This window comes from Danio aesculapii, chromosome 3 (assembly GCF_903798145.1).
Source record: "Danio aesculapii chromosome 3, fDanAes4.1, whole genome shotgun sequence".
Lineage (NCBI taxonomy): Eukaryota > Metazoa > Chordata > Actinopteri > Cypriniformes > Danionidae > Danio > Danio aesculapii.
This window is the reverse complement of record NC_079437.1, coordinates 28,261,585-28,288,959: the sequence shown is the minus strand read 5'-3', so window position 1 is coordinate 28,288,959 and position 27,375 is coordinate 28,261,585. Positions and strand designations below refer to the sequence as shown.

Below are 27,375 nucleotides of genomic sequence, written 5' to 3'. Positions count from 1 at the left end.
CAAACAATTGAGTTGCACTAGTACACAGATTTAAGAGGGCTGTTTATTAGCTCCTTACAAACACTCTGACGCGTGATTGTCACAGTCAAAGACCCACTGCGTTCTCATTATGCAGATGGGATTTTGAGCCACTGATTACACAGACCAGCCAATGCCCTCACCAATGGCTTTGTTTTAGACCTTGCATTGGTCAGTTTTTAAGTTAAACCCTGTAGGCATGATCATAAAGATGCAGAAAATAGAACGTCTGTTACACTGTGCCCCTTAGTCTTAGTCACTTTGCATGTACTCAGTTGCCAAGTCAAGCTGATACAGGTTTTGCTTCGCATTGCACAGTGTGTATGTGTGATACAGGGAGGAGGCCAGTGTGCAGCGATGCCAATTTGGATGGCCGCCTGCACGAGAAATGGAGTTTGAAACCGGCCGGTATAGGCGAGTAACACAGCACTGATTTAAGATCCCCTGTGGGACCAGAGGACGCAAACATCCTGGCACCAAGAGGACGCTTCCTCTAAAGCTACCTTCTTCCACCCGCCATACCCGACATATGGCTCTCTATACGCGTCCATAAACACACAGCAAGCAGGAGAGAGACAGACTCTCGTTTCTGCCCACACAGTTTTCATTTCAACCCCGTCTTTTTGTTTTGCAGTCAATCCAAAAAACAAACCTAATGTGAGAAATATCGCATTGCAGACCTTCTTAATTTGCATTCCTCACTTCAAAACTCTTTTTACACAATGAAAGTACAGCTCTGAACAGAGAGAGCTCACTGAGGGAATACTGTCAGCCATCTTGACTGATAAAACATTGAGTCATGACTCTTACTCCATTTCAGCTGCAGTTATGAGAAGGGAAATCTGCGGACTGGTGCCTCTGGCCTGCCTTAACGTATGCTGCTTTCACAGGTAGGCCGGGGATATGAGGTAAGTGCATACAGTCAGCATTATCTCTTAATTGGCCTATGCAGTGTATTGTATAAGAAGTGATTCAGAAGTGCTATAAAGCTCATTCAATTTGGCAGAAAGCCTAGTTATTATGAGAGGATTTTGATAACTTATCATCGTTCTCACTAAAAGCCTATAAGATGACTCGCAGCACTTTGCCTATATTGTTTCATCCTTGTTGAACTTGAAGGGTTATTTTACCCAAAATCAAAACTACTCGCCTTCATGCATCTCAAACATATAAGACTTCTTATGTTAAAGGCCATGAAACCCCATCTGTCTCAACAGGGTGTTTCCACACTTCTAGGTTAAAAAAAGGCAGGAAAGTGGACGTCCATTCTGGAGAAGCTGCAGGTGGGCAAGTTTAGTTCCAGCTCTGTTTAGGTGGGAGTGGCGAGTGGCGAAAGAAGGAAGGGTTTGCATGAAAAGGGGAGTTTCAGTATGTGCCACTTTTTTTTTAAAGGATGAGTTGCAAATCAGGATTTCACCATTTCCAGATGCGAAAAGCTCTCGGGTAAAAAATGTTCTTTACAAACATATTTTTGTCCACTGTAATCCACACGTGAGTCCAGCTGTGCTCTCATTGTGGAGAAATGAAAACAAAGACTTCGTTGCGGCACATTTATAAACGCAACACTAACGACCCATGTCTCCAAACAATTCTTCTTCCACTTGTTTTAATCATGGTTGGCAACACAACGAGGCATCTCTCTGCTGTCTTCGAAGCCATCATGCATATTACTGAAGTTGCACCTCATTCACAATAGAGAGCGCTGATTGGTTTTAACCAAGTCTTTCTCCTGAATTAATGCTGAAAACTCAAAAGACATCACATTCTACCCACCAGTACAGACATCCAGTCTACACGCTGGAATTTACACAAGGATCTCATCACCATGACATAGCTTCTAAATTTCTTTTCAAACCGGAAAAACAAATTTGCTCAAATTAACGCAAAAAAACAACCAATTTTCACTTTTTAGTACAGAAACATCTAAAAAAATATGCTTTGGTGTGTCATGACCCTTTAAAGACAGAAGTTAGATACATTTTATATGAAGAGTATAACAAGGACAACATAAAATAAAGTGTTCTATTGTTTTTAAAAATGTACACAATAAAATTCATAGTTCATACCCAATAAAATGATTTAGCCATATGATAAGTGTGTGGAGTCAGATTTTGTTTGTAAACGCTTTGACTTTCACTCTATAGCGGGGGTTTCAAACTCAATTCCTGAGGGCCGCAGCCCTGCAGACTTTTTTCAATTCAATTCATCTTTATTTGTATAGCACTTTTACAATGTAGATTGTGTCAAAGCAGCTTCGCATAGTAAAGATTATAGTAAACTGAAACAGTGTCAGTTCAGTTTAGTTCAGTTCAGTGTGGTTTAATATTCACTGCTGAGAGTTCAAACACTGAAGAGCAAATCCATCGATGTGCAACTCTACAGGTCCCGAACCATGCAAGCCAGTGGCGACAGCGGCAAGGAAAAAACTTCACCAATTGGCGAAAGTGAAGAATTAAAAAACCTCAAGAGAAACCAGGCTCAGTTGGGCAAGACCATTGTTCCTATGGCCAAAGTCTTGAGCAGAGCTGCAGTCTAGGCACCGGAGGCTGGAGAGCGCTGGACATCCATCATGGAGAAGCTGCAAGTGGGAAAGTTTAGTTCCAGCCCTGCTTCAGCACTCTTACCTGTAGGTATTAAACAGGCCTAAAGCAACCAACTAGTTTGATTAGGTGTGTTTAATTAGGGTTGGAACTAAACTGTGCAGAGATAGGGCCCTCAAGGAACGGAGTTTGACTAGTGTTTACTAGGACCCTTAGGGCGTACTCTCACTAGGCACGGTTTCTTTGAACCATGCTGAAGCGTGGTTGTCCCCTCTCCCTCGATAGCCTGCACTCACATTGCATCCAAGCTGGAGCACGCTGATGTCATTAATGATGCGGCTTCAGTTTAATAGGAAGAGAAGCACTCTCACTCAGCACAGTGAACATTGCTTTAGTTATATCCTTTTGTATTATTTTAGTCGTTTGGGATGCTGTGAAACGCAGTCAAATATTTTGCCAAATAGATCCACAACTTATGACGCTCATAAATTATCATAAAAGTCCTCATGCTGCATGTATTAGGAGATTTGCATCTTTAATAAACTATGACAGTCCGCGTTCATTGAAAAGTAAGAATGATTAATAAATCCATATGAAACAGTCCCTTAAAAGTGACATTGCATCTTCGGTTTCGGGCTCAGACGCGCTTTGCACTCACACTACTAGCGTACCACACCAAAGCCCAACCAAACTGCACTCTGGCACACCTCTTCCAAACAGGCCAAGGCCAGCCAACAGAACTGCGCCTGGTCCCGATTTGGAGCAGGAAATGCGCCTGGGCATGAAAAGGTTGCATTCATAGTCAGCTTAGGTTTTGAAACAAACAATCTGCTTTTCGCTCAATCAACTCCATGCCCTGAACATGAAAATGCCCTTTGGAAGAGAATTTAAAGTTTGGACACAGATTCCAGGCCCATCGTTTCTCAAGACAGTCTTGCTCCTTTCTTTCCATCCATTTCTTATCATCATCCCTCTAGACTCTGTGTGGTTAATGAGGCTCTGTCTTTCTCTCACTCTAAGAGGTTGACGAAGCGAACAGAACTCGGGGGATTGTGTTGACAGAGGACGGCCTTTAATTGCTTATGTCATCTTTTGGAAGCTTTAGGGACGTTTTCATGTGTCCTCTAAACCCTCCATGTATCCACTGTCCCAGGAGTCCCGCTGCGTTCATTAGTTTCCTTGGATGTAACGGCTGGGAGTCTGTTGAGGGGCCGCACATAAAAACTTACATGATCGCTGTGTGTTAGAAAAATCATCGCCGATGGCACTGTTCCATTTCAGCTTTCATGGCACAGCTTAAAAATGACCGCACACTCCATTTAATGATTAGCTCTCTCAAAAACTCTGCCATTGTTTACTCACTCTCAAATAGTGGTTCCACCTATATGGCTTACTGCCTTTTTCTCTAGAGCTCAGAATGGAGAAATTTTGATTTGCCAGTTCTGTTTAATAGCACATTTCCATATCATAGGACTTCAGACAACTAGTGTATGATCACTTTAATGATTTTGTTGAGAAAAAGAATCTTTTTTTTATTATTGTTGTCTCTTTTTCTTTTCATCAAACAATTGTATTTGTATTGCTTAAAGGTGATATATTAACCAAACTTCTTCTCGAGTATGATACGTTTTGCCCACTAATGAAGTCTTTTTGCAGAAGTAGATGAATCTTATCTAAAATTAACTTGAGCTCTGCAGCAAAACTTCTTGTGAGCACGGAATTTGCAGTTGAGAAGTCTTGTGATTTTTGACGTTGTGCAGAGAGTTAGTAGTAAAAGAGGACGTATGTATGGGTGCGGCCAATGGAGGACTGGAGAATGATTGACAAGTGATGAATTCCACTAAACTCCAGCTGTTAATATCAGCTACGTATAAAAGCGTGAATCAGGAAATTAAATTTGTGCGCACCTCCTGAATGTAACTCTTGTATTGCACTGAGGACTACAGAATTCTGTGGATCACATTATTCATTTGTATACAATAACTTTACTTTTCACAGCCTCGCAGTTTCACCGATTTTTTTTCGTGTAATTTGACATGATTATTTTCTACAGGGCATTGTGTGTTCTGCGTCATGATTAGAGCATTGTGTTCAGCCTCCTGAGTGGCTGTAGACCATTGTCGATCAATCTCCTCCATGTCCTTTCTCCTGTACAGTACAGAATGCGTTCAGCTTGCAAAATTTATAGAAATCATTGATCGCTAGCTGTGTAACTGAGGTGCTGTACTGTATGTTTGCAGGTTTTCTCCCCACAATGTCGACGAAACGTTCTGCACCGTCAAAGGCACCTGAGGTAGCACACAAAAGGCAGAAGAAGAGGCTAGCCACTGCACAAAAAGTTTTACTCCTGGACATGCTACAATAAGGTAGAAGTTATGTGGCTGTAGGGCACCATTACGGAAAAAATAAATGAAGATCAAATGGTTTTGATCTTTGGTTTCATTCTGTAATACTGGACTTACTTTTCTACAAAGGTTTGAACTTTGAGAGTGTTTAAACAAGAGAGAAAAGTGTGGAAATGTTAATGCCTGTTTGAGTAAAGTGTATAATGTGTGTAGTGAGGGGTTTTACAGCCTTAAAACGTCTATAATAATTGTGAAAAATAAAGCTGACTACTTCGCGGATTTTGCCTATTGCGGGTTATTTTTAGGACGTAACTCCCGCAATTAACGAGGGACCACTGTCGTTGGAAAGAAAAAGATCAGTAAAATTACTCAATCTTTTTTATGTCATATTATGTTAGCAGTGTTTTTTCCCCTAGATCTTTTCATGATCTTCACCAATCTATGCAATATAAATTCTCTCTGTTGCTTATAAATAAAACAGTGCCATTGTGGGCCACTTCTACCCACAACACATTAATGTGAGATGAGTTTTTACGCTCTTACTGTTGAACCGTACTGTATCATCTGGGAGGTTTGTAGCTAGGTGATTTTGAGGTCTGCCTACATTAATGAACATCTGTGTGAATGCTGTCTAGATTTATACGCCCAGTGTTCACAAATCAACTCGGAAAAGATGACTGCTCAATAAAAAAAAACAAAATAAAAAACAAAAGGTACAGTAGTTTAACCATACAGTATTTATAGTTACCCTGCAGGCACGGGACGTGAATATGACGTCATATTGACGTTGTACCCCAACTTTGTGGATTTTGTTTGAAAATGAAAATCGTGATGACGTCAGAACCCAATGTCAGGCCGACGTCAATGTCCAACATCCAACCTAAAATCAACTAAATATTAACATCTATTCAAGTTATACAGTGACATTGTGTGAACGTTTACTATGACATCTATCAGACGTTGGATTTGAACACAACCTAAAATCAATCAAATATCAACATAATTTGATTTCATTATTGGATGTCAAAATAACTTTGTCCTTAGACGCTGACTAGACATTGAATTTTCCTTATCTGATGTCACGACTTAAATCTAATTTTAACATCTTATGATGTTGTGTGCCTGCTGGGTAAGCATATTTATAGTATTTCAGTTTAGTTAAAACCGAAAACAAGTATCTTATGTACACTTTCTAAAAAGGGCCATTTTACTCTGAAAGGAGACAAAATGTATCTGAAAGGTGAAGTATTAATAATACTGTATGCTACAGTATAAGTATTAATAATACTGCATTGGTGCCCTACTATCTAAAGTTTATGGGCACATAAAGGAAGCTTATGTAGAACATTTACCTCTAAATGTACTATAGTTTTTAGTTTTGTTTTGTTTTTTGTAAAAAGTGTTTAAAAACATGTTAAAAATGAATATCACTAATCAAGATAATTGCATTTTGTAATAAAATACTTTTTATTAAGTATGATAAAATGCTTAAAGTCTATGGATAACATTTAACTTTTAAATTGTGTGCTAACAATAATCTATGTAGATATTTGGATATAGTAGATGCCAATGTAACACAGATGAAAATGAAGGTGTGAGACTTAAAAGTTTTGTGCAGTGAACAAAAATTCTATATAGTTACATTTACATTTTTCAGCTCACTATTTAAAAAAAAAAATTTATGGCGTTTTCCCTGCACCATTTTCCCAATAGAACAATTTGTCATAAGTATCAGCCTTCCTCGGACCGCTGGCTATAAGTCTCATGCATAAGGCACACAACATGGGAAGCTCTAAATGAAAACAAACAACCAAGTCTGTTGTAGGAACATCAACTAGTTGCTTTGTATGTCACCCCAATTTTATCCTCCTTACACTGGCTGCCTGTTAACTTCCATATTGATTATAAAATGTTACGTACTTAACTATAAAGCTTTAAATAATCTAGCTCCTGTTTATCTACCCAACCTTCCGTCTTGCTACAATACAACCCGCTCTTTAAGATCTCAAAACTTCTGGTACTACCTACAATAGCAAAGTCGAGTAAAGGAGGTTGTGCCTTTTCATTTATGGCTCCTAAACTCTGTAATAGCCTTCCTGATAATGTCCGAAATACTCAGTTCAAAACTAGATTAAAGACCTATCTGTTTAGTAAAGCATACACACAATGCATCACATAGTGGTATAATGCATGAATATGCTCCACGCAGGTGAGCTGACTTTACAACCACCAGTAGGAAACACCCCTCCCGTCTTAATCAACCAGACACTATGTTAGAAACTTGCATATGCTTTACATGTTCGTTTCTACGTTTGTTTATATAACTGCTATTTTCAGTTATAACACTCCATTTTTGCATCTTGTTTAAATACACTATGAACAGCAGCTCCGATAATTATTTTCTTTATTCTTTATTTCCACCTGGGGATACTCATTCCGAGGCCCCTAGAGACAATGCAGTGCCATTGATGCTATCCAAGACCTGTGAAGAGATGATCCCAAGGTATCCATAATCCTGGACTAGGCCGTATCCTAAGCTGATGCTGTGGTGGTCATGGAGGAATGGAGTGCATGATTCCGGAAAGGCCACCGTGACAAACGAGTCCCCGCATTGATCCTGTGGGCCAGCCTGATCACCCACCAATCACCCCCTACTCACACCTGCAGCTTCTCCACGATGGACGTCCAGCTTCTCTAGCCTCCGTCGCCTAGACTGCAGCTCCACACAGGAAATTTGGCCGGAAGAATAATGGTCGTGCCCAACAGATCCTGGTTTCTCTCTAGGTTTTTTCCCCTTCACTTTGTCAATTGGTGATTTTTTCTTTTCTTGCCACTGGCTTGCTCGGATCGGGACTTGTGGAGCTGTGCTTTGGTGGATTTGCTCTTCAGTGTTTGAACTTTCAGTGAAACTTAAACCACACTGAACTGAACTTCAACTCTGAAATCTAGACTTTACTAGAACTATGTTAAGCTGCTTTGACACAATCTACATTGTCAAAAGCGCTATATAGATAAACATGGCCAGGGAAAGCTGTAAAGGAGATCTTCTGAGTTCATTCCTAATGCATGGCTAACAACCGAACTATTCACAGGCCACACTGTACTGCAATCCCTCACAGTTCCATCATTATTACTGTCAAAACATTAAATACAGTGCCACCCCGACTAAGGTCTACTGAAATCAATCAAGAACCTGTGTGTGACAAGAGAAGCTGCTTAATGGCATTCGAGGGTGGGGAATCTGGCACAAATATATCACTTTTTTTCAGGCAGGATCAAAATTCATGGCATTATCACAGTTCTTCTTGGTGTTGCTTTTTAAGACTTAAATTAGGGTAAGTACAGCCAAATTAATATTAATATAATATTTATGTTTTTTTTTTTTAATACAGCAATTTAAGGCAACAAAAGACACAAAATTCTATGCAATTTGGTCCATGAGATTTAGGACGCTGCCTTGGTAGTTTGCACAATAGGTTTTGGAGCAGAGCTCATTTGTTTTGTGTGTTTGTACACACTGACCTGTAGGACCTGACAGCGCTCTGAAGTGCAGTCGATGTTCTCGCAAGGCTGGTACATCCCCAGAGTGACGCAGTTCAGCAGGATCACCATTATACTGATGCGCTCGAACCACGTGAGGAAGCAAGAGTTAAGGCCAACATTCATCAGCAGACAAGAGCATATAAAACACTCAAAAACACTCTTTGAAAAAACCCTGAAAAAAACTGCTTACCTTTGGAAATACCACAACCAAGCAAAGATGGAAATTACATTTAAGTGCAAAACTGAGATAACACAGAGAAACATTTGTGAATAAAACATGTTTCCACCCAATGAGTCACAGAAACAAAATTTCTGAACAAAATTATAACTTCCTTATAAACTGGCAGCAAAAATAAAAAATAAAAATAGAATTTTCTGTGGTAAAAGAAGCCACTGTGGGATTTGAAGACACATTTGGAAATAGTTCTGCGAGGTTATTATACCAAACTATTTTGATGACAGGCTTTGGCAAAAACAATTTTAGAATGACCAAAACAACATTTCAACAAATTTATTCTGGGTTAATTTTGGTCTTTCAGCTGGTTTTTCCAATAATGCTGTACCATCACAATCATTTTTTATCACATGATCTGTTAAAACAAAATCACATGATGTTTTCAGAAGATCATACAGTAGGTGCATACGACTTCATGTAGCGCTGTCTTAAAGTTGTGCATGCCGGTTAGAAATTTTGTCCAGCTTGACGTTGCGTCAATGCCATATGACTGTCAAACGTGGCATCAAAGTCCCGCGGCAGACCCTTTACTGTATACACCCCCATATATGATTTAATTTTTATATTTTAGTAAATAACTAAATAACAACTCAAATAAGTCTTACAGAATTGTAATATAATAGTAATCATTGATCATACCACCCCCATAACGTTTTCCTAACAAATTGAGATATTTATTCTTTAAAATAGTTCTAAAATAATTTATATGTTTATAAAATAGTTTTTATCCTCTTAAGCCGTTTACAGAAATTTAAAAGTAACATTGATATAGCTTGATTTTTCTGTAAAATTTCCTGTGAAAGTGTAGCTTACTTATTTTGGGAATGTCCTTTTGTTTAATATTGAAATATAATGTTGAAAACGTACCCCTGTATACATGTCTAACCTCCATATGGACAGCTTTTATGCTGTTACCAGTTAGTCTAGTTAGTTAGGCTCACCGTGCTCGTTGGCAGACTTGAGACACAGAGAGGAGTTGACCGTGATGACGGGGTTCCAGTCCGGCAAAGAACGGTTCCAGAAAGTAAGAAAAAAACAGAAGCCAAAAAATAAAACAAACAAGTAAAGAACAGGGTAAGAATGTGGTCAAGTCTGAAAAAGTGGTAAAAATCAGTCTACTGCGAGGGATTTTCTTTTTCTGGATTGTTTTTGAAAACACTGTCAGTTGGGTCAGTCAGTCAACAGTGGCCTATGGAGTTACGCAAGACGGGCAGGCGGGAATGGCAAAATGGCAATGAATGAATCACGAAAACAAAAACACAAAAAAACATACCTCCTGGGACGTATTTGGTGCTCTCAAGAAATGTATATAGGGGTATGTTTTCAGAATGAGCCTGGGTTGGATTTACAATGATTTCTAAGTGACTCATGAAAACAAAAATTCAGCTTCACATGAATAAATAACTTTTTAAAAGCACAGTTTTTAGGAAGGAAAACAGTTACTTTACAGTCAAATAATAATATTTCATAACTGTCATGATTACCAGCGATCTCTAACCACCAGAGGTTGCTGGTAAGCACTCACCTTCACAAAACCTATGGACTACATATCCGCCATTCGAGGACTACATTTTCATACATGCACTTCGTTCCACAAACACACATGCTTCCCCATTTCCACTGATTGGACTCCCACAGCTGTTGCAGCTTCTGGACTGATTGCAAACACCATTTAAACAGCACACACTCTCACTTCCATTGCCGAGTCTTGTTTAACTGTATAGTGACATTACAACACGGTTTCCTAGTCTAGTTGCACTGTGTTTTGATCTTTTGCCTTGTTTACTTTTCTCCTTGTCTGCCGCCTGCCTTCTGACCTCTCGCCTGATACCTTTGACCACGATTCTGGACTGCCTTTATACATCTGTTTACACCTGTGTTGACCATCGTTCCCTGAATTTGAATAAACCTGCACGTGGATCCTAAACTTTAGTTGTCTGTGCCACTCCCCGTGTTGCAATAACAATATAAGTGGTTTAAGTGTAGCTAAAAGACTCACTCAGAGTGTAGCTATCTGCTCCACGCAGTTTCGTATTTACTTTATTTATGTGTATCTAAAGCTTTTTAAGCAAATTCCATAACAAGATTAGCTTTTCAGATTTATCTTCCATTATCGGCTGTGCTCGGTTTGATTTATAGCTTAGCAGCCTTAAGCCTAATAATGATAAATGTGAAAAGCAAATTTGGTTTCTGAAGCATTAAATACTCACCAATCATCATAAACTATAACACCTTGTAAACTGGTCCAAAGAAGAGTTCACTCAATTAACACAACCTTCACAATGAAAGCACATGACAAAAAAAGCAACACAAAACCTCCCTCGGGCCTGTTAGCTGGAGTGAAATCTTCAAGCCTCTCCACTAAATCTCTACAAGCCTCATCTCTTCACCTTTATGGACCATTTCTTTTTCAATTTACTCTACTCCATCTTTTCCTCCGGCTTGGTCAACCTTTTAGTGAGCTATTTTTGGGGGGGGTTGCACATAACGTCTGCGCCTCCTCGTTTAACTTCCTCATTCACTCCATCATGTATCTCTCCTCCTCTCTCTCATCTCCAACACTTGTCTTTTATATCCTGTTTTCATGAAACATTTCTAGTGTTTGAACTGCATTTGCCACAGGGCAAAAGGGCTGCTGATTTCGCTTTGTGCTGGATCTAACAGCACCATACATTCCTCAATTAATTAGAGCCAACTGAAAGCGCACCGCACCGGAAAGAGGCTTCTGGCACTTGGAAAAATGTGATTCATGGGCAATTTTACTTTTTTTTCTTTTTTTTTCAACCCAATCCTAACTTTCAATGAAAAAAAAAAAAGAATATATATATATATATATATATATATTATACATTTCAATATGCATGTGCTATTAGACGAAGAGATCTGCTCCAGTGCTGGCCACACTTTGAACTTACACATGTAATATTGTGAAAAGCCTCGCAGGCTTGTGTTCCTGCTTTAATCATTTGAATGGAGATCGCAACCCCCATAGGGCTAAAGCAAGCACCCGAATCATGCAGCTAAGCGTTCACTATGGTTACTGCAGGAAATTGCTCCTTTCTCTTTTTTTATATTATTGTTGATACCTCATCAGGTTCTGAGGCGGGCTTTTGGCAGAGGGAGAAAAGCACCCACAGAAACACTTAAATGACATTAAACGGGCAGAAGCACAAAATCAATCTCACTGAAAACATCAGTGAGAAAGAGGGGAGGGGGTTGGCAGGAACATGAACTGTTTATTTAGGAAAAGATGGAAGGAATGTTGAAGGAGTGTGAAATGTGACAATCGTATGCACACATGGAAATATTTGACTCAAAAGATGTTATTGGGGAAAAAAAGATCACAGAAGGATCAGCGAGGATTAGGATTTGAGAGTAGGATTTTGCTTCAGAAGCTGATATTGAATGGCAACCAGTTTCAACTATCATTTAGTGTATATTACAAATAGGCAAAATGTACAAAAGAAAAAAAAATATATATATATACATACATACATATATATATATATACATATATATATATACATATATATATATATATATATATATATATATATATAGGTATTTGCAATCACATGAATTTTGGTGACATGCGAAATTCAGATGGAGGCCAGGAAGTAAAAAAACTGAAAAGTGGAAAGTCTGTATTTTTTGCCATTTATACCATTTTTAAAAGGAGATCTAAATAGGAAATAAAGCCTATATGTTCGGTATGATCCTTAAATCATGAAGAGGGCCGAGTTTTCTATTGAACTAAAATATATTTGCTTGTCATCGAGGTGGCAGGTACTGTATAAGCTGTTGCCTTACATGAAAAAATGCTATAGTAAATAAATGAAAGCACACTATAGATAATTATTTTAATTCAAGTATTGTAATTATATTGTTGCTGTGGTACAACACAACTGTTATGTGAAGGACGGTGGACAATGGGGTTGAGGATCCACGTGCAGTTTATTACAAGAATGGTAAGGCAGGCAATGGTCAACAGGGTCAAATAGGTACATGCAGAGCAATCCAAAGTCGTGGTCAAAGAACAGGCAAATAGTCGACAGAGGCAGAAATGAATCAAAACAAACAGACAAAGCAAAGGGTCAAAGCATGGCAAGGATAAACGCATCATAATGCTCACAGATAAACAAGACTCAGCAACTAGTGTGTGAGTCTGTGCTGCTTTTAAAGTTCATGTAATTGTTTCTGAACAGCTTCAGCTGTGTGTGTTAGCAATCAGCAGAAAACTGGAACATGTGTGAGTGTGTGGTGGGTGGCAGGATTTGTAGTCCTGAGTGAAAATGAATCATTCCCAGCGATCTAATAGCCTGGATCGCTGGTGATTGTGACTACAACTAATAAACAAATTCAACAGGCTTTTACACTATATTATACACCATCACGATGCACCACAGTTTACACTAACCTTACAGTGTTTATTAGAGCTTATCAGTTTACTGTGCTACAGTATTCTGTAGCATTCATTAAAGAGTTATACACATTATTATACACTTTACTATGTGGTTCAAAAACGTGTTTATTATAAATTACTATAGTTTTTTCCCCTTTGGGGATCTTCCAGACGTCACAAAATAACAGATGAATGCATACAAAAGCGTGGACGCACAGTCTACATTATTATTCATTTATTTTTGTAAAGGGGAAAAAAGTGCTCCAAAATAATAACCGTCTTGTTTTGTCGCAAGGGCTGCATTTCTTTTTTGTTCTGTCGATGAACTTACCATCAACAAACATTCACTGCTTCATCGTTTTTTTTAACAGATTAACATAATTTTACACATAGCTAGGCCTGTAAAAAATGTTTATTAGTGCTGTCAAATGAATTATCGCATTCAAAATTTGTTTATACACCTGGATGTATTGAATAAATGTTGATTACACGCCATATTTTATTTTGGCTAATTTAAACTATTATAAACAACATAAAACAGAAACATTTTGATGTTGGCTATTCCTATGTAGAAGAATCCCTCCCTGTGCTACATCTGAATTCTCTGCGTCACTAATGATGCCACATGAAAACAACCTATAGATGTACTATAAATGTGTCATAAAATATAACAGTACAACATTTAAATGATAACACTGCAGATTTTCAACCAGCTTTTGTTTTTTTTCTGTAAAAAAAATAAAAAGTAACTTTGTTTTAATAAGCTGAAGCATGCTGAGACTTATATTCCAAAGTGACTTATATAATGCAATTAACATTTAGCACCACACATTAGGACTGGAGCTGGATGAGAGAGACACACATGAGTCAAGTCTATGTCTGTAGCATTTTACAGCAATAAAATAGCGTAGCAACACACATTATGCAAAGCAACTTTAGAGACAAACAAGGAAAAATTCTATAATATATTATTAGTAACAGTGTGAAATTTCATCACTGTTCAATACAGCAAGAGTTATACAATACATTCCACACAATCCATAGGTTTCAGTTTAAACTAATTAACTGTTAGCTGTTATACTCTGTTCTGTCACTAGAGTATTTTTTGTTGGTGTTGCAGTGCAACTTTTAAAAGTTTTATTCACCAAATCAAGTCAACACTTTATATGCAGAAAACTTATTACCTTCTGATTTATTAGGGGTTGCCACAGTGGAATGAACCGCCACCTACTCTGGTGTAGGTTTTACACAGCGAATGCACAATCATACACTATAGTCAATTTTGTTTCCCCAATTCACCTATAGCGCATGTCTTTGGACTGTGGAGAAAACCCACTCAAACATAAGGAGAACATGCAAACTCCACACAGAAATGCCAACTGATCCAGCTGGGACTCGAACCAGCAACCTTCTTGCTGTGAGGAGACTGCCAACCACTCAGCCACTATGTCACCCTCAACTACTCTTATGTGCTACAAATTCTTTGTTAATAAAGTGAAGTGATACAACGTCAACTCTGTATGTTCTGTATTTCCTTTAACATGTTTCTGCTTCTAATAATTATTTCTGTTGAGAAAGTGAAGGAAACAATTGTCCTTACAAAATAAAATACTACACTGAACCAACACAGTATGGTCAACTTTTTCAACTGGGTCAGCATATCATTTCTGATGAAGTCAATATTAAAAGTTTTCCCATTAACTAACGCAATTCAATTGAGAGTAAATCAATTATCCCAATAAAACTTTAAACGTAACAAGTCACTAAAATTTAGTTTTTGTTGTTGTTATTGTTGTTTTACAGTGTAGAAAGCCTTACGCGCACCAGGGCAATATTCGTTCATGCTCACTGGTAGTTTTTTGTGATGTTTTATTGATGTTCATCCACTAGTGATTTTTAGTCAATGCACAAAATCACTCCCTAACATTACATGACACCTAAGAAAAAAAACTGAAATTTCCTGGTATACAAGGAAATGTGTGTGACTATACTGGCAGTAGCTCTTTGTACTTGCTCTGCCATTATAATTAATGCAGCTGCAGCAGCGTAGCAGATCTATGCCGCCAAGACCAAACACATCAACAATCCCATTTACATATTTATTACCATACTAAATCTCTCATTCACACAAGACACGGAAGAAGCGTCAAGCGCGAGTGATATACATGTTAAGTCAATGCAAAGGCGGGAATAGACATCCTGTGGTGCGATACGCACGAACGAGGCGGCACGAATCATGCGATTTGCACAAATGAAGAGGCGCGAGTTGATCGTTTTGCGCGATAGATGCATGTTTTGTGCAAATCGCTTAAGTTGGAAAAATCTGAACTTTAGCTGACCTTCGGGCCGCATTAACCAATGAAGAGCTTTCTCTTGTAGGGGTGTGCTTATGACGTCCCAGGGGGAAATCCTCCTGCCGACATTGGACAACAGTTGATCAAACTGTGCTCTGCTCATTCAGAAGCACTACTGAAAGCTTCCATCATCCAGGTATAGTTTCTGGAGGAGTTAATGAACTCACAGAGCTGCTGCACCTCTGAAAGGATCTAGTGGACTCAGACATGGCTCCAAATGAATAGACGCTGTTTTTCAGCCTTTATAAAGCACATAAACACTGTTATTTTCTCAATAAAATCAATGTTAGCCATTTAGCAACGAAACTACAGTCACGGCAGACAGAAGCCCAGCCCATGTCGCAAATCCGCGTCTATTGCTCAGTGAATTTGAGACGCGAATGAAGCGGATTTGATGTGCGAATGAAGCGAGTAAACATCAAAATGTTCACGCATCTATTCACGCGCAAATAAAGTGATTTATCCGCATGTTCTGCGTCTGGTGTGAACAGCACAAGAGTTGTCATGGCAGAAATACTGCCATGGTTTTTCACCATTGATAGACTTTTGCACTGTTTATAGACTTTTAAAATGGCCCTGTGATAAGATCATAAATGATGTATGAGAACGCTGTTATTATAAAAAAGGGAGGGTCAGAGTATCAACAGCCAATCAGAGACCATTACAATCAGGCCTCCCGAGGCACATCAGAAAAATGACTCTGCATCTTTACTGTACCTGTGCCCTTAGAGACACTTTGATGAAGAGTACAGAGAGAAAGAGAGATTAGTGATGACACAAGTTCATTTTAAGAGGAGTGTCTATCAGCTACAAGTGCTTGCTAATTAGGACAGTTGTATAGCTTACATTTAAGTAAACATAATACAGTGAGATCTGAGGAGGAGGATGAGGAAGATGTAGCTTGCTGTAATTGGCATCTTGAAGTCAAAGAAACCAGAGGCACTCTACCATTGCTGGATTAGTCTTTAAGACAGTCAGGGCACTGGTAAAGTGAGGTATGAGGTACGCTGAAGCACAATTAGAAAGAGGGTACAGACTGCCTAAGACTATATAGGATGAGATGGTGGAAGATTGAAGAAGAGAATGTGCATGACAAAAATCGACAGGTAATTGTGTATAATGGCCCGTTTCCACTGAGTGGTACAGTATGGGTCACCTTTATCAGGCTTGTGTTTCCACTGCCAAAAGGTTACCAATGGTACACCATTCTCGCTTAAAGAAATGTCAAAGTAAAGCAGTACGGGTCATTCACATGTCATATGTTCATTACTAACCTTTCTATAAACATGATTTGATTATAACTGCAGATCAATGATAGTGTGAAATAGCGGACTGTAACATCTGCAATTATATGAAATAAAAAAATAAATGCAACACATATGAACTCATACAGCCCTTACAGTTTCCGATGTTACCAATTACAGAAAAACTACACACAACATACATTTAGTCCTTATTTGGGTTCAAAAACAACACACAATGTATAGCCCACATAATGTAAAATAATATAAGATAGGTAGATAGGGGAAAAAAAACAAAAAAAACGTAAGAATGGGGTGGGGGGGGGTCTCTGTCAGTCCAAGGGTTGGAATCTGTGAGCCAAGGGAATGAGAGGCAGATGAGGAGGAGGAAGGGACCTATTTTGGGATATTCTGCTCCCCTAGAGACCTAATAATGAGGCCAGGACTCTCTGTCCCTCAGTGTACACAATATTTGTCTCACGCCGCAGAACAAACTCCGATTTAAATGCACCACGGGAGCTCTGCATGGGCATACTAAACAGATTTGATGGACAAGGTTGCTGGTGTGATTGGACGGTGAAAGTACATGCTGTAAATGTTTCCTCACATGCAGGCAGACAACAGGTGTGACATCTGGCCTCGTGCATGAGCTAATTCATCTACCAAAAACCGCTCTGACCATCTCTTCTTCACTCTAAATGGTCTACTGCCCTGCAGAGATGCAATTTTAAGTCATTGCGTAGCTCCCTGATGAAAAATATAGAGATAGTGATTTAATAACTATGCCTATTAGGAGACCTACTATTAGCCAAAAGTAGCGAGACTATTACATGTAAACGAAATTGATTCAATAATATATGATGGGATTAAGAAATAGTAAAAAATAATTACATTTTTGGGTTTGATTTATATTCAGTATAGGGAAAATAAGTTGGATATTAAATATTTCTGATTTTACAGCTTTGCTTGCTAATAGCATTCATCTACACGTATATACAGTAAGTGTACTGGATGTTCACTTAGCAACATCCTAATGGCGACCTCTAAATTGTTTATGTAACATACTCCATTATTTATGGGGCTCAATATTTGCTGAGATGTTGTCTTGAAATAAACAAGCTGAAAAAGATGTGTTAAGAGCCTAATATATTTCAAATGAAGTTCCTTTTTGTTCTTCATTTGAGGGCAAAAAGAAGTTCAAATAGTCTGGGGTACGGTATACTGCTTTTGAACACTCCAACACCTCTGCGCTGCAGCAGATGGGGTTGTAAATGTGTCACGCTGCTTGCGTGTACCCCTAAATACAACGAAGGCAGCTGACAGAGAAGAACAGTTTTATAAACATCCAGCTAACAGCCTTCTCTACAAGAAGTGGCACTGTGATGTACATTACTTCTATTTGCCATGGACATACACCAAATGGCTCCACCAGTGAGTGCAAGTCAACTCATAGAAAAGACATGGAGCATCCGGTTTGTGTGATCGTACAGGTGCGGATCTATCTGTAACAGCTCTACTACTTGACCCTCTAGTTTATAAATGTGGCTAGTGTTGTTATTTTTGTATGTTGTTCTCCTTTTTGACACTCATGGAATGAGAAACAAATTAGGGGGAAGAATTTGCATGTTAAAGAAGGCTTAGGGCGTACTCACACTATGTACAGTTGCCTTGAACCAGGCCAAAGCAAGCTTGTCCCCCCTCACGTCTCTTCCGACGGCCCGCACTCACATTAAATTCGGGCCTGGGCACGCTTAAGTCATCGATGATGCACTGTTCAGTAAGCGCTTTCGCTCAGCACAGTGGAGATTTCTTTAGTTATATCGTTTAAGTTGTTTGATTTGTAGTGACACACACAGTCAAATATTTCACAGAACAGATCAGCCACTTTCGCTCATAAACGATCATAAATATTTATTTATATAGCATTTTCTGGACATTTATATAGCGTTTTCTGGACACTCAAAGCAATTTACACATTTTTGGAGGAATCTCCTCTTCCACCATCAGTGTGCAGCATTCACCTGGTTGACGTGATGGTAACCATATTGCACAGGACTGCACACCAACTGATTGGTGCAGAGGAGACTAGGCATGGGCCTAGGCATGAGACTAGGCATGGTTTTAAAACCTTGACTTTCCCAAACCACAGTAAACCTTGAAACCGGTTATCCAATGCCTAGAGGAGAGCCCTACTTTTTTTTTTTTTGAAGGACATTTTGAAGGATTTTATCGACTACAGAAAGTCAGGACCTCGGTTTAATGTTTAATCTGCAAGATGGTGCTCACTGAGCAGTATAGAGTCCGCATCAATATACTGGGGCGTTAGGACCCACATAGTGCAGGTTGAATGCTCCTTGTTGGTCTCACTAACTCCACTTCAGGCAGCAACTTACCTTTCCCATGTGGTCTCTTATCTAGGTACTGACCTGGCACAGCTCTACTTAGCTTCAGTAAACGACCATGTGAGAGTTGCAGAGGGCTAGCTGCCAGCCAATATTTATGGCTTTATGCCGAATATAAAAGTGTGAAGTGAAAACATGCTGTCTAACTGAACTATAAAAATGTATATTTAATATCAATAACTTGGTGGTTAACTTGATATACATTTTACAACACTTGACAATTGAAATGAGGTTATGTATGAGAAATTCTTATACCAAAAACAAAAAGTAACATTGAAACAATTTTATTCCCTGTTTCAGAACAAAACAATCGATCTATCAGTGTGAAAGCACCCTTAGTTTCAGAACAATCCCACTGATTGCATTATCACTTCAGACCAATCGTAGCTCAAAGGTGCCAAAACAAACTCCAAACAAACTTAAGTGAGCTCTTTCGAACTGCTGAAACAAACCCAAAAATAACATAATTCAGTCAGATTTGATTCAAAATTCAAAGTTAGTTCTTCAATACCAGAGCTTTAAAGCAGAACTAACAATACATTTGCCCAAAGCAGCTTTATGTTATTAAATAGGAAAGTAACAAAATAATTAATGCAAATTATTTTTAAAATGTGGCAAATCTAAATGATGCTTTAAAGAAAAGCAAGACAACAGTGTCATCACACAGTTCAGTTTAAAGTTGATTCAGTTCAGTTTAAAACAATGTCAACTTTCAACAAGTTTAGAGCTGCCAAATCGATGTGCTTACTGAATATTAAGTGTCTTTGAGGCCCCGGCTAAGCAAGCTAAAGGCAACAGCCTCAAGGAACATAAACTAGGTGACAAAAATAGAGAGAAAACCTTGTAAAAAAGTTCAGCTGAGGTAAATTACTAAACACACTCTGCTTATTGATTGGGATAAATCAAACCAGCATTAGGGTCAAAGGAAGGGTTGTACTTTGCCCAACAGGTTCACAGAACTGAGTTCAAATTCCTTGTAAAGAAAAAGCGACAGTTTATTACACATTCCCTCTTAAACGGCCATCACATATCTCCACCTGTTGATCTCTCCTTGACAGAGTCTTCTAAAGTAGATTCAGCCATCAATCAACACTATGCAGAACCTCCATCGCCTCAGACAACCTCCAGCCTCATGGAGCTCTACAAATAAATGTAGCCATTCCTCAGCCGATTGCCTCAGCTCTCGTTTAGCCGTTCCGCTTTAACCACACAAATCTCAGCGGAAAAGGGAACAGATTCCAAACGCACTCCCACCACCCTCTGCGCTTTAGCAGTAGAGTACATATGTAAAGAGCTCACGGGCAGTGTGTGTTTTGAAGGGAGTGTGCGACACTATTTCTGGTTATTGGTGTTAAGAGATGTTAAGAGGAGGATTAATAACGGCAGTTAACGAAAACCTTTCACCGCTATCCCACCATGCACGTCCCTTGAGTACTCTAGAGTTCTGTGAAGTGAAACTGTGTGGATCTCCCTTGTGTACTATCGACAGAAAACCTCTGCTCTCTGCCTGCATCATTGTCCTTAATTGTGTGGGTTTGTGTGTGCGGTTTGAACTCTGCTTGCTCTTCTGGTACGTTCGGTGTGTGTGTGTGAGTGATTGCGTGTTGCACTCTTTTTAGATGAGCGAGTGGTGTGAAGTGTGCGTGTTCGTGTGTAACTGTCGATGAAGGCTGTGGTGACTCACGGTTGCCTGTGGGAGCAGACTCATCTTTCAGTAAAATTAAAAACTCACTCTGACCCTCAGATCCAAGATCAGCTCTCCAAACATTTTAAATTAATATTAGCCATGATCTGCAAAACAACAGAGGCTGATATTTGACTAGCAAAGCCTTCATTGGTTGACGAATACCCATGCTGAAATGCGAAGAGCAGGACATGTGACTTTTTAAGGCTAAGAACATACAACAATTAAGAGGGCAGGTAAACTGTGATTTTTATTTTCCTTCTCTATTGTGACACATATCAAAGACTTTCAAAGGAGACAAAATGTAGGCCAGGACTTGATTTTGTCTACTGGGAATGGATTGGGGTTTTGTATTGCTGTAATCTCATTTGAAAGACAGGTTGTCCCATCTTTGTACTAGTGAATGCTAGACAAAAAAAAATCCACAGAAGGATGTAGGGGAAGTTATTTTGGCCCCGTTTACACTGCCAGTTAAATGTGACCCAATTCCAATATATGTGACACAGATCGTATCTGTTCTATGATTGTGTAAACATGAAAAAAAATGCATGCATTCGGATATTCAGAGATCGGTTTCAGGCCTCCTTCATATGTGGAAATAAATCAGATATGTGACAATGCGACTATCATGTAAACAGGAAGATGGGATTTATTGAGGCATTCTGTTTTGTACATCACTAAACTTGCGACAATGTGGTACTTCTGCACGGTTTAATGACATAGAAGGAAGAGCGTGTGTGGAGATGCTGATACTGTTAACAACAACAACAACAGATGGAGGAAAGTGGTCAGTGGTCGACGGCGGAAGTTACCTGCCTCCTTGCCTTGCTCATCCAGCGGCGAAAGCTGGATGTAATCATGCCAGAGCTTGTCTCAAACGGCTTGACAAAACTCGCTAACTATTATGCTGTGTTCACACCAGACGCGGCATGCGCAGATAAATCGCGTTTTTCAAGCGTAAATAAACACTTTTGAGTTAACTCGCTTCATTCGCGCGTCAAATTCACTTCATTTGCCCATCAAATTTACTGAGCAATAGATGTGGATTCGCATCATGGGTTGAGCATCTATCTGCCCGGTGACTGTCGCTTCATTGGTAACTGGCTAACATGGATTTTTATAAAGAGATTAGCTGTGTTTATGTGCTTTAGGAAGGCTCATAAACAGCGTCGTTTCATTTGGCGCGATATCTGAGTCCACTAGATCCATTTAGAGGTGCACCCAGCTCTGTGAGTTCATAAACTCTTCCAGAAACTATACCTGGATGATAGGGGCTTTCAGCGGTGCTTCCGATTGAGCAGAGCACAGTTTGACTAGCTGTTGTCCGGTGATGGCAAGAGGATTTTCCCCCTGAACACCAACAACTACGTCATAATCAAGCCCCTGCAAAAGCAAGCTCCTGATTTGTTAATGCGACTCGAATGTCCACTGAAGTTCAGTTTTCCCAACTCAAGCATGCGTTAAGCTTGTCAATCACGCAAAACGATCAAATCACGCCGCTTCATTCATGCAAATCGCGTCATTCGCGCCGCAGGATGTCTATTCGTGTCTTTGCATTGACTTAGTATGTAAATCACTCGCGCTTGATGCTTCATCCGCGTCTGGTGTGAACAGAGCATTAGGCACACGATGCGCTGCTTATGCCAAACAGATGTGCCATTGTGTGATAGTCCACACCTGTTGCTAGCGCGCAACCCTGACGCACATCTCCAGAGGGATGGACCGACGAAATGATGTATCATTGTAGGACAGGTATGTGGACAAACTTTGAAACAGCATATCAAATGTTGGTTGGCTCATACTAAAATTTCGGACCCACTTCTGTTAATTAAAGCCCGCTACAATGTGCTCCCACCAGACCCGCAATCTCTCTCGTACCTTCAAATTCCTCTGAATGGTGGAGGACACCATATATAAACCATAGGCGCAAGCTGCGATGACAGCCCTTTCCCTCCTCCTTAAAATCATTTTAAAGTTGGGCGAACTTCGCATCTTTCACAGAGCTAAAAAAAAGAGACAATTTCTTCCATCGTGGCTAGTGTGGCGCAGATGCTAAAACCCACCTTTACGCATGCGTGACATTGTAAATTGTATGGCAAGTGTAAACACATGAATGGGATATGGGTCACAATTAAAAGAACATGTAAACAGACAGGAAAAAAAATCTGATATAGGCAACAAATCGGAATTGGGCATCAAGACCTGACAGTGTAAATGTGACCTTTGACTCTAGATTAAGAGGACACACTAATCAAAAACATATGTACATATATAAATAATTTCTAATAATGCTGCATAAAAATGTATTTTTTTCAATTTACACTGAGGTCCTGTTTTCTCCTATATTTCCAGCAACCTCATCACATGTATTCAGTCAAGATGCCTTGCTGTTTCCACCTGCTATTAACAAGCATTCAAAAAACATCTCTTTAAAGGCACAATAGGAGATCTTGGAAAATGCTAATGTTAGTCTGATAGCACTGAAGGCCCAATTCCCACCCTGCAAATCAGCATCCAAAGCCACATCTCCTGAATGCATGAACGCACATTAGACAACATTACTACAATACATTACATAACATGTACCAGAAGAAACACGTTATAGTTAGTAACTACAATACCAAACTTTAAAAAAATAAATGTAGGTTGTTGATATTTGCCTGCCATACAATTTGTGTCCGTAGTTGTGCCGATGACGTAATGTTTTCTGCGTGAACCGGATCCACACAGGTATGCATTTACATATTTTGACAGCCAGGTACACTGTAATAACCAAAAGTTAAAACCACAATATGTATATGTTGCTTTAATTAAGTTTCAAAAACTTAAGTTAGTTAAACTTGTTTTAGTTAAACTTTAGTTAGTTTAGTTTGACTTATATTTAGTCAGTTTGATTGATACAAGTTCGGATGACTAGAAAAGTTAATTTAATTCAACTAAAAAAAATTAAGTCAGCAATAATTTTAAGGGTAGAATGGCCTACCGTAATGTTCGGACCGAATGTTTTAATTAGACAAACGTTTCCTGGTCCTAAACCTTCCACAGAATATTAGTTTATTCATAAACTAATTTCGAGAGGAACATGTGCTTATGATTGATGACAGCTAGTCCTGCATTAGCTAATGCATGATCCACCAATCAGATGATTCCTAATTCACTACAAATAACCAGAGTATCTCACCTTAGCCATTTTCGCCTTGAAGAATCGTTCCTTCCACCCCTACTCCTCCCCTTTCCTTGACAGGGAAGCATGGAGGCCCAGTGGTTAGCACCGCTGCCTCACAGCAACAAATGTCACTAGCTAAAGTCTTTACCAGGCCAAGTTGACATTTCTGTGTCGAGTTAACATGTTCTCCCTGTGTTTACAAATCGACACCCTAGACGAGCGATTCATTCAGCAATATTCTCTCCATAGTTATTTATAATTCGCATTCACCATTATCAAGCAGGGGAGTTCTCGAGACCTACCTGAGCTCAACCTCCCCTCTCGCTCTGCAAATGGGAGGGAGCACCGGGCTCGAGGTTCTCATGTGCTCAGGGCTCTCTCCCGGGACAGCATGCCAAACACGCTTTATAATCAATCATCAGCTGAGTGTGAACTCTTGAAAACACATATAAACATTTCAACTATATTTAATGATAGCAATGAGGATGTAAAAAGACTCAATCAGCATAACAAAAACTGTTTCTGAAGACAACCATCTTTAAGGTGCTGTTTTGCATTTACACTAGTGTGGTTTAGTTACACAAACTGTTTTAGTATGAAAATGCACCCTGCTGATCCCAAGGTTTCCATATCCTGGACCATTTTCATAAATTGAAGATGCAGGAGTAGTGTAGGATAATATTCAAATAAAAAAGCCTTGGTGAAGAGAACTAAATGTAACCAGTTGTTTCCAATTTCATCAAGAACATTAGGGCTTACTTCCTTATATTCTGATCCCTTTTGCAGGATGCACTAGCACCTTTGATCGAACAAACCCATGTATGCAACATATGATTAAGTGAAAGAGCAGATCTCACTGTGCTATACACTGTTGTTGACCAAAACAGTCTGCTTGTTAAGAACACCAAGTCTCTGAAACATGTAACCAAAAGAACAAAGCTTGTTTTTCTTACAGTCAAGCTACAGTTATCCTCTGCCTTCCAAAGTAAACAAGTCGAAATGTACAACTGCATATTTAGAGATCTAAACCTGACCCCTTATGAAAAGGATAAAGTTTAAATGGACTAAACGAATGGAGTCCAGCGTGTAGTACCTGCCCTTTCACTGGGAGACCTAGTTATGACATTTTGATTAAAAATGAAAAAGAATTAATTATACGCATGGACGAATCATTACACAAAAGCAATTACATGCATTTAGCAAAAGGATAGGGTGATTTCATTTCAAGCTGAGTTAACACAATTTAGTCTATCACAGGGGTGTGTCCAATCCAGCTCCTGCAGGGCCAGTGTCAAATCATTTCTACAGCACTTTATGCAATGCCCACTGTGTCATTTGAGTCTGAAGACCTTAAGTGTGTTCAGTTAAGCAGTTGTGTATGATATCAAAGTAGTGCCAGAGTGATTCAAGAGTACAGTATGCTCTCAAACATGCTCTTCAATTGCTTTTATGTAGAGGTCTTCTCAGGTCCACTTGAGTACGAAAACCCAAGGTCTGACCCGAGATTCAAAACTCTTATTTGTGGCTGCGTCAGGACATGGACACACTGGGGTGCTGTTTTTGCACATGTCAGTGTTTATGAATAGTTTAAATCAAAAAGAACAGATTAATCTTGACAAACTATACATCCATCTTAATCTAATATCCTCAAGCAGGCATTGCAGCTAGTTGTTTTTCAATGGGAAGCTTATAAAGAATGTATTTGCTAAATTTGTGTAAGTTGAACAGAAAACGCTTATTAGATATGGAGTGAATATCATCGTAATAACAAGAGACACAGGTATTCATTGCTGTACATCACAGTTTATTTTGAAAGGTAAGAGTCCAAAGAGGACTTCATGGGGGTATGCCCAACCAGTCCACATGTGTTATGTGGACTTGGAGAAGGCATTTGACCATGTCCCTCATGGCATTCTGTGGAGGGTGCTCTGGGAGTATGGGGTCAGAGGTGCTCTGTTAAGAGCTGTCTTGCCCCTTTATGAACAGAGTAGGTGTTTGGTTCGCATTGCCGGCAATAAGTCAAACTGTTTCCAGTGCATGTTAAACTCCGGCAGGGCTGCCCTTTGTCACCAATTTGGTTTATAATTTTTATGGACAGAATTTCAAAGCGCAGCCTTGGGCTGGAGGGGGTCCGGTTCGGGGACCACAGGATGACCACATCGCGGACCACATCTCATCTCTGTTATTCGCAGACGATATTGTTCTGTTGGCTTCATTGAACATGGACTTTTAGTATGCACTGGGGTGGTTTGCTGCCGAGTGTGATGCGGCTGGGATGAGAATCAGTACCTCCAAGTCCGAGGCCATGGTGTTCCACTGGAAAAAGGTGTTTTGCCATCTCCAGGTTGGAGGAAAGTCCTTAACCCAGGTGGAAGAGTTCAAGTATCTAGGGGTTTTGTTCACGAGTGAGGGAAGGATGGGACGTGAGATTGACAGGCACATTGGTGCAGCGGCAGCAGTAATGCGGTCGATGTACTGGTCCGCTGTGGTGAAGCAGGAGCTAGGCCGAAAGGCAACGATTTCGATCTACCGGTCAATCTACGTTCCTACTCTCACCTCTGGTCATGAGCTTTGGGTCATGACCGAAAGGACAAAATCTTGGATACAAGCGGCCGAAATGAGTTTCCTTTGCAGGGTGGCAGGGCGCCCCTTATAGATAGGGTGAGGAGCTCTGTCACCCGGGAGGAGCTCGGAGTAAAGCCACTGCTCCTCCACATCCAGAGAAGTCAGCTGAGGTGGCTCAGGCATTTGTTTCGGATTTCTCTTCCAAGACTGCTGCAGAAAAGCGGTTGAAAATGAATGAATGAATCAATGAGTCCACAGAACAACATCCCAATGAAGGCATTTAGTCCACCAACACATTAATGTTAAATTACGGATGCTTATTCACTTGTTTATGTCACCGTTTCTTCCGGAGATCTATTGTTTACATTGTTTACTATGTTACTTACACATGAAAACTGCGCCTTTGTAGTAAAAAGCAAGATGATGTCATAGCTTAGTGTTACAAATAAAATGAGACCGCAAACTGAATAAAAAGTCAAAGTTATAGCTATTAAAAACTAAAAGCAGTCAAGTGTTTTGATGTGCACTTTTACCAGTAGTTACTTCCTAGTTTGACTGATGGAGAATTTAGGGAATGGCTGCATGATTCTTTCAACATATGGTGACGTATATTCATTTATTGGACACGTTGCAGTTTTATTGCACTATAACAGTTCAAGATAACGGCAGAGCGGCTGGTTTGCAAAAAAAGAATACAAAGAAAATGGATCCTCCAAAATGTTACTCTGCTAAAGGGGGTTTGAGAGATAGTTTGAAGCGAAGAGGAAAACATGATCTGGTCCTGTGTTAATTCCCTTGGGTCTCAATGTAATTTAAAATAAATGTGTTTTTTTAAATGGACCCAATCAAACTTGATTCCTTTAATGGAGTGTATTTAAAT

At 39.5% G+C, this 27,375-nt stretch overlaps 1 protein-coding gene across 1 annotated transcript in view; it reads right to left on the bottom strand.

The window, feature by feature from the left end:
* cacna1ia (calcium voltage-gated channel subunit alpha1 Ia) overlaps nucleotides 1–27,375 on the bottom strand; it is a 284,961-nt gene that overhangs the window by 188,306 nt on the left and 69,280 nt on the right. The window contains exon 2 of the mRNA XM_056451129.1: nucleotides 8,426–8,537. Coding sequence (XP_056307104.1) covers nucleotides 8,426–8,537 — 112 coding nt within the window. The remainder of the gene's footprint in view (nucleotides 1–8,425; nucleotides 8,538–27,375) is intronic.